Raw genomic sequence first — 9,505 nt, 5'->3', positions numbered from 1 at the left:
TATTTTTTTTTATGGTTTTAATTTTGGTTTTTTTTTTTTTTTTTTTTTTTTTTTTTTTTTTTTTTTTTTTAATATATAAACTACTTCAAATATCTCCAGAACTTATAACTTATCATTTTATTTCTGTCAATTTTACACTTATTAGTTTAACTAATATCATATTTTTATCATTTATAAATTATTTATTATAATTTAAAATAAATAAACTAACTATATGTGTCAATAATTTAAAATAAATAAATAGTTTAAAATAAATAAAATAAATAAAATAAATAAAATAAATAATATTTTAAAATAAATAAAATAAAAATAAACTTACTAAATATATAAAACATATATCAGATTAATAAATTTTAAATTAATTAAAAATATATTTTAAATTAATAACTTTAAAATATTTTAAACATTAATTGATATCAAATTTATTATCAATTACTCTATCCGGAATAAAATATATATAAAAATATTAGTTGAAAAATTAATGTATCTGAACTAAATTTTTAACTAGATATATGAGTCTTTCGACTATCATTTTTGTTTATATTTCATTCAAACGGAGTATAAATATTTTTTATGTTATTTTATATTTTTAAGTTAATTTAACCGTTAACTTTACCAAATACTTCAATTAACTTATCAAATATCAACTATTTTTTTTTTACCAAATAGAGCACTAATCATCTTTTTTCTATAGAAAAATGACCTTAATATAAATTACTCACTCTATTTTTGAATATAAGAGAAAATTGATATATTTAGTTTAAATTTTGAACCAATTATGTTCATTTTTATTGACTCATTTTCTCTAATATTTGAGATCGAAGGGAAGTACTAAATATGTTCCTATATATAAGACTTCTTTAACTAAATCACGGGAGTTAAAAAAGTTGTAGTATTAAATTTGTTGACAATTTTAATTGTTTTATCTATTTACTTTTGAAGAGAAAAATGGACATATATTTTTATTGTAGTATTTTATTACATATTATAGAAAAATATGTAGCATAATTAAAGGTAAATTAATTAATTCAGTTAAAAAATTAAAAATAATTTTATAAATAAAAGAATAAGAAAAAATTTCAAAGACAGTCCTCTTGTGTTTAGGGACGGAGATAATATTTTGAAACAACTTAAAGGCATCTATAAACATGCCACAACTTATTTCTATAAATATATTCAAACACTAACACAAATAAGTACACACATAAAGTGTTTGTATCATGAGACAAAACCAAATCAAATCAACTCAACTCATTTTAAATCAGTTTTTAAAATTCTCAACCTGATTAAATGAAACCAAATCAGTTCAGATTCTTTTTCTCTAATAATCAAATCTAATATTTACACCTGTAGTAAAAGTAGGAGATTACCATGATCAATTATTAAATTCCATAAATATTGACAAAATACAATTTAGAGCCCCATGGCCATTTGAGGACCATAATTAGATTTGGTCTGGTTAACGGATTCAGAAATTCTGAAAAAAGTTATTAATAATAAATATTACATAAAATTTAATTTGAATCCGTCTTTATTTGTCCTCCTTAATTTGTTTAACATTCAATGTTAGAAAGATAGATGAAATTATTATCATATTAGTATTAAAAGTAATTTCCTCTATGTTTTAAATTTACACTGAATAATTGAAGATTTTTTTAGTTGATGATATCCTTGGGGTGTCATTCCCTAAACTTGTTTATTAAGTTGTTTTAGTTTTTCTTTATGTTTGACCTCCTAGTCCTCTTCTGTACAAAAAAAAAAAGTCATATTTTTAAAAATTGAATATTAAAGTGTTTTCTATTTTCATTAATTTTCTTAATTCATCTGACCGTTATTATTAAAAATATCAATTGAGTATAATCAAACACATTTTGAACAAGTATCTAATTTTTTATTTATTTTATTTGTGTTAATAAAAAAAGGAGGAACAAAGTTTAATCAATGATACAATTTGGTAATTGATACATAATTTTTCAGTGCTACTTCTAATACAATTTTTTGAATATTTAAATGTCTGAATGTTGTTGCAGGTAGACTCTCAAAAAATGTGGTAATGACAGGAAATGTCTTTCTCAATGGGAAGAAAAAAACTCCTGGCTATGGTTTTGTTGTAAGCACAAAACCTACACATCTTTCAATAACATATAATTTAATAATTTAAAAACACATGACTTGTTATATTGAATCTCAATCTCAATCTGAATGAATGTTGATATTAACTTCAGGCATACGTAACACAAGAGGATGTGTTATTAGGAACTCTTACAGTGAAGGAAACAGTATCATATTCAGCACATCTTCGTCTTCCAACAACAATGTCAAAAGAAGAAGTTAATGGTATAATAGATGGAACAATCATAGAAATGGGTCTTCAAGATTGTGCTGATAGGTTAATAGGTAATTGGCATTTGAGAGGTATAAGTGGTGGTGAAAAGAAAAGACTTAGCATTGCACTTGAGATTCTCACAAGGCCTCGCTTATTGTTTCTTGATGAACCAACTAGCGGCTTAGATAGTGCCTCTGCATTTTTTGTTGTTCAAACTCTTCGAAATGTTGCTCGTGATGGAAGGACTGTTATTTCATCGATTCATCAGCCAAGTAGTGAAGTTTTTGCTCTTTTTGATGATCTTTTCTTGCTGTCTGGCGGCGAAACTGTTTATTTTGGTGAAGCCAAAATGGCGATCGAGGTATAAAATTAAAATTATTTTATTGTATCATCGAGATTTAAATATGTTTTTAGTCTTTATAAATATGTATACGTAGGTTTTCATTTTTAGTCTCTATAATTTTTTTACGTTATTGATCGATCCGCTCACATTTTTCAATTTGTTATGCAGTTTTTTGCTGAAGCTGGTTTCCCTTGTCCACATAAAAGAAATCCTTCTGATCATTTCCTAAGATGTATCAATTCTGACTTCGACGTTGTAACGGCTACACTAAAGGGATCTCAAAGGATTCATGTATGTATTATTTATTTATATTAGACGATTAATCATATACTCATCCCACTTAAGACGACACTAATGCAAATGTTTGAAATAGTTTCCGATATGATCATAAGTTGTTTTCAACTTACTTTATGATATATTCGGATTCTGTATTCAGCTTATTTTCACAAACTAGTCTAGACACCTTATTGTCACAACTTGATTTTCATGTCGACGCGCATTCACATGGATTTGTTTCTTTCACTTTTTTTGTTATTATAGGACACTCCAAATTCAGCAGATCCTTTCTTGAATTTGGCTACAGCAGAGATTAAGGGAATGCTACTTGAGAGATATAAGCGTTCAAAGTATGCCAGAAGGGTTAAAGACAAGATTCAAGAACAATCAACCAATGTATGCATTTCTACTTAACTCTCTACACTTCACAATAATATGTAACTACGACCTTACTTGAATAGGTTCTGTTCTATAGACTCGTACTACTGTGTCCTTAGTTTCTAACGAGGCACAAACCGAAAAAATAATAAAATGTTACTTTATTGCATAATAAAGACCAACACTACACACTCACTACATTTGATGCCTTTAATTTGTGATCAGATATTACAGGAAAGGGTTGAAAGTGAGACAAAATATGGAAGTCAAGCAAGTTGGTGGAAGCAACTCTCCACACTGACAAGGAGATCATTTGTGAACATGTGTAGAGATGTTGGTTACTACTGGTTGAGGATTATAATATACATCATTGTATCTATATGTGTTGGAACTATCTATTTTGATGTTGGCTATAGCTATACTTCCATTTTAGCTCGAGGCGCCTGTGGCGCTTTTATATCAGGATTCATGACTTTCATGTCAATTGGAGGCTTTCCATCCTTCATTGAAGAAATGAAGGTACAAAATTTTATTTGGATTTATCTCACGACATAAGCATTTGCATAAGTCTTTGGAAGCATATGTAAAAATAACTTATGATATGTCTATAAACTGATTTAAGATATTTTCTTATAAGCTTTTCAAGATAGCTCGTTGTCATGTTTTTTTGATTGATATATATATATATAAATATATGATACAGGTTTTTTATCGAGAAAGGCTTAATGGATATTACGGCGTAGCAGCATACATTTTAGCCAACTTTCTGTCTTCATTTCCATTCTTGGTAGCTATTGCTCTTACTTCCTGCACAATCACATACCACATGGTGAAATTCAGGCCAGGATTTATTCACTATGTGTTTTTCACTGTAAACATCTACGGCTGCATATCGGTGATCGAAAGCCTCATGATGGTTGTTGCTTCACTTGTTCCAAATTTCCTCATGGGAATAATCACAGGGGCTGGAATTATTGTAAGAACAAAATATGGCTATAGTTAGTTACATGCACACTTTTGAGAAAAAATATTGTGCTTGAAAAAACTACAACATCCACATGTGTTAATCTTTTTTGGATCATATTGTTGTTCATGCAGGGAATCATGATGATGACCTCAGGATTCTTTAGGTTGCTGTCTGATCTTCCAAAGCCGGTTTGGCGCTATCCAATTTCGTATATTAGTTATGGTGCATGGGCTATTCAGGTAACTTTGAAGATGTTATTTATGTTAGTTTTGTCCCTCAAAATTTCCATTGATACAAATTGAGTTGGAAGAAAGATCGTGTGCTTGATTATGCGGTGACAAAAATTGATTTTAAATAAATTGATTCTGATTAAAAACGAGTTTAATGTAAAATCATTTATTCATAGAACAATAAATTTTAGTATATGTTTGGTTTTGCAGTAGAATTGACAAAATTAAGGTTACAGTTAATGTTGTGAAATCAAACATGCACTTATACTAAAATTCAATTGTTGCAATCAATTTTGGAGGCAAAATCAATTCTATTGAAAAATATTTAAACATGTCAAAATCAATTTTACACATTTTAAAGTAAAATCTCACATACACTTAAAAAGTTGATATTATTAATAGAGTAAACTTATAGCAAGTTGACACTCAGAGACTAAAAATTGTGATTAATAGCGTTCAAAATTGTGGTCACGTACATTTAATTGATGATAATGAACATTAATTATATTTTGTTATATTTATTAATCATCAACTGAACGTAATTAACCACATATTTAAACTTGATTAATCATCTAAGTTATGGCCAAAATTTATTGTCAAATTTGTGCGTGAAAACATAATTATTTATGATGATTGAATTATTTAATTTGGATGGCAGGGTTCATACAAGAATGACTTGCTAGGGCTTGAGTTTGATCCACTGATACCAGGTGACCCAAAATTGACAGGAGAATATGTGATAACACACATGTTAGGGATTGAATTGAGCCATTCAAAGTGGTGGGACTTAGGAGCACTATTCCTCATTCTCATATGTTACAGAATTCTGTTCTTCATTGTTCTCAAGTTCAAAGAGAGAGCATCACCATTATTTCAAACACTTTATGCAAAGAGAACATTACATCAGCTTGAGAAAAGACCTTCTTTCAGGAAAATGCCTTCTTTTCCTTCATTGAGGCATCAACCACTTCATTCATTGTCTTCTCAAGAGGGTCTTGATTCTCCACTCCAATAAATTAAACCACATAACAATATATAAATATATTTATTTATCTTTATAATTAATTTCTACTGGATTTTTAGAAATTAGTTAGTTGCTTTCATATGAACACAACAAAATTGTATTTTTGTTTTGTTAGTTTATGTATAGAGGAAATATTTTATAACTATTCCAATTAAGATAAGAAATTAAAATGGGACATTGTGTCCTTGGATTACATATTAATTTATTAAAATTAAGTTCGCTTAAATAATTTCTTGTACAAATGCAGGCCTCTCTTGTTGTCCTAGCTTTAAGAACATTAGGTTGATAATTGTTTGGCCATATAATACTTGCTTAAACAATGTTGATAACATTTTAAGTTCAAGAAATTTATCATATATACACGGTTTTATACAATTTCAACCATATCATATTTAATCTAAGATTTGTTTTAATTGTCTTTAAATAAATTCATTTTCATCGATTAAAAAACACATCAATACTTTTAGATAAAAAAAAAAAAAAAAGTAACATAGATAAATAAATTTTTTTGTAAGAGATAAATGAATGATGGTTTTGGTGATGGTAGTAAATGAGTGATGAGAGGTGCAAAGAAGTAAGTAAGATGCTCTGCTGAGATTTATTAACTCTTGTGCAGGAAAGCTGCAGGTTGTACACTGTCCCTCCTTTCAACTACTCAAAACATTAACCAAACTGCTCTTGTGTTTTTATACCAAATCGTTGAGGCAAACCATCATTCTTTTAAACATTTTTAATTAAAAAGTTTTGATTTTCTATATTTTAAATAACGTAAAACATGCACTAAGTGCTTTTCTTTTTATTTAATACATTAATGTTATTTTAATGGTGGTATAGGAAGTACATGATGACAAAATTCACATATGTGGATCCATCGTAAACTGCTCCGACTTTGACAGAATTTCTCTGTAGCTTGATGTGGATCTGGGTTTATTATTATTGAACCTACATCGTTAGTGAAATTCTTATTATTTTTATAAGTTTTATATACATGTATTTGTCAATTTTATTTAATATTTTATATATTTCAAAATTTGCATCTTTTCTCTATTGAATATATATTATTAATATAATTTTATTTTATTATTAACTAATTATTATTTTATTATATTACTTATAATAATTATAATTTGTAAAATTATTATTTTATATGTATGGTCAATATGGAAACTTGAATCCCATTAAAATTAGAGAAGATCATCCAAATTTTAATCCCGATAAAAAAATAAAAATAAACAGTAATATTTATATTCACTACGAAGGGGAAACTTGAATCCTATTAGGGTTAGAGATGATCATCCAAATTTTAATTCTGATAAAAAAATAAAAATGAGCAACAACGTTCATATTCACTACGTTGTCATGCCTACATAATATATCATGAAAATAAGTCTTACATATCTTGTGCGTTATTTAATCTATCAATTTGGTAGAAACAATTTATTTAACTAATAATTCAATTAACTTTTTTTTAACTAATTAATTTTTAAATGTCTATTATTTACATAAATTATTATTGAAAAATATTTTTCTCATTTAGATTTTTACAATAAATTTAATCATACTGTATTAAATTTTTTGTCACTTTTATAAAAGAAAATACGGCATAAATAATAGAAGGGAGAGAGATATATAATATAAAAATGATAGAGTAATAAATGATAAATGAGAAAGTTTGTAAAAGACAAAATGTCCTCATTTTTTATGAGTTGTCAAAATGTCCTTAATATTGTAATTAAAATTATTTATTACTTTTTATAGTTCATTTATTATAATTTAAAATAAATAGCTGTAAATTTAAGCAATTTAAATAAATCATTTATAATGTAAATTTTAAAATGATTTTAATAAATAATGATTTATAGTAAATAATTAAAATAATTTATTGATTATAATTTAAAATAAATGAACTATTTAAACAAATAAATATATATTTGATTAATAAGTAATTTATTTATTATAAATTTAAATTTAAAATAATTAATATTTTAAAGTAAATAGATGAATAAATAAATAAAATAAATTAGATTTAAATTTATAAAAAATAAATTTTAAATTACTATTTTTAAAATATTTTAAACATTAATTAATAAAATTTATTTTTAATTAAGAATGTTATTTAATTTTATAAAACATCCAATTAGCTTAATATCTATCATCTATAAGGTATAAATTATAAGCTAATTTTACGAAAAAGATACCAAAATTAAATGAAAAGTAGTAGGCATGGCAACGGATCGGGGCGGATTTTACCTCCTCCACCTCCGCACTTGAGTAATCGGGGAAAACCCGCACTCTCATCCGTTTCATAGCGAGTATGAAATTTAAACCTCATCCCCGTTTACAACGGGGTTCGAGTTTCCCCGTTCACACCTGTACCTATTTATATATATAAAATTATAAATTTAAAAGTTATATCAATTATAATTAATATAATAAAATAATAGTTATTAGATAATAATAAAATAAAAATTTATTTTCTGTAGAGATAAGATTATAATTTTTAATATTTTAAAAAATATTAAGTATATTTAATATGTATATGTATAGAAAATTCAAAAATTACTATAATATTACTTGCAGAGCGAATTCAGGTGCAGGTGCGGGGTGAACATTATCACCCTCAAATAGCCCCCAAAATTTAATTTCGGAGAAAATTCGCACCCCACACCCAATCAAAGCGGATTTTCTCCGCCCAATTCAAACTAATTTGGGTGGATATCTACAGTGCGAATTATATTGTCATCCCTAATACTATTGAATATTAAGCAAATCAACAAATCGAAATTAAATACTATAGTTAATGAATTTTTTGAATTGACAAATTCATTCATGAAATTATAAAATATTAATTAAAATAATTTTTTAGTATACTTTTACATTTAGAGATTATGATGTAAAACGGTAATTGAATATGTGACATCTTTATGTTAATTTTGTATCATTATGATCTCACCGTGGACAAATTTGCCATTAAAATTGTAACATCTCACATAAAATTTTGTCCGTAAACTAGTCTTTAACTTGCGATTATATTTACGTGGGATAGAGGAAATGCATGTTCAATTCGTATGTCATACAGTAGTCTAATGAATAATGATAAAAGCTTACATATATAAGGACTATTTTGACAGTCTCTTTATAATTTTAAGATATATTTATTAATTTATAAATTTAAAAATTAATTTGAATGACACTTTTATTCTTGAGGGGATGGGATATGAGGGAAGTGAGTAGAGATCTTATCCATTTCTTAAAATAAATGGACATAATGTTAGTATATAAATATAAAACATTTTAGAAATACATGTATGTATAAATTATGTATAATAAACTATAATAATGAAAGAAATCGAGTGAGTTTAAACTCGAGAAGTCATGACTATATACATGTATATGTCTAAAATGAATTTTAATATGAGGTATAAAGTGTTTTTTCTAAATTTTAATTTGACATCATTTAATTAATATAATTAGTGTCATATAATATATATTTTTCCAATTAATTTAATATTTTTGAGCCAATATTAAATTTAAAAAATATTTATATATTTTAATTTTAATGTTAAAATTGAAGGTTGATATTTAGTACAATTTTTGTTTGAGCTATATATTAAGTATATATATATATATAATCAATGTAGCTAGGGATGATTAAATCACGAAAATTAAAAAAATTAATTATAATATTAAATTTGTTGGTAACTTAAATTGTTCTAATAATTTATTTTTGAAGAAAGAAAAATAGTTTATGATTTTATTTAGATATAACAACATCTTCTTGATTTGAGCGGAAAAAAATCCGTTTTGATTAGGTACAGATTATCTCGAAACTAAAATTCGGAGACTGAAATGGGTTTGAGAGTTGATATCCGCTAGTAATATTATTGTAATTTTTAAATTTTACATACATGTACATATACTTAATATTTTTTATATATTAAAAATTATAATCTCATCTCTA

The 9,505-nt window shown here is 25.8% G+C and overlaps 1 protein-coding gene across 1 annotated transcript in view; it reads left to right on the top strand.

The window, feature by feature from the left end:
* The window catches only part of LOC101505249 (ABC transporter G family member 15-like), a 7,528-nt gene extending 1,789 nt beyond the window's left edge, over nt 1–5,739 (top strand). The window contains exons 2-9 of the mRNA XM_004505587.4: nt 2,031–2,110; nt 2,226–2,687; nt 2,838–2,960; nt 3,210–3,341; nt 3,549–3,842; nt 4,027–4,299; nt 4,422–4,529; nt 5,179–5,739. Coding sequence (XP_004505644.1) covers nt 2,031–2,110; nt 2,226–2,687; nt 2,838–2,960; nt 3,210–3,341; nt 3,549–3,842; nt 4,027–4,299; nt 4,422–4,529; nt 5,179–5,535 — 1,829 coding nt within the window. The 3' untranslated portion in view covers nt 5,536–5,739. The remainder of the gene's footprint in view (nt 1–2,030; nt 2,111–2,225; nt 2,688–2,837; nt 2,961–3,209; nt 3,342–3,548; nt 3,843–4,026; nt 4,300–4,421; nt 4,530–5,178) is intronic.
* The last annotated feature ends 3,766 nt before the right edge of the window (nt 5,740–9,505 follow it).

The sequence above is a fragment of the Cicer arietinum genome, chromosome 6 (assembly GCF_000331145.2).
Source record: "Cicer arietinum cultivar CDC Frontier isolate Library 1 chromosome 6, Cicar.CDCFrontier_v2.0, whole genome shotgun sequence".
Lineage (NCBI taxonomy): Eukaryota > Viridiplantae > Streptophyta > Magnoliopsida > Fabales > Fabaceae > Cicer > Cicer arietinum.
This window is presented reverse-complemented; position numbering and strand designations above follow the sequence as displayed.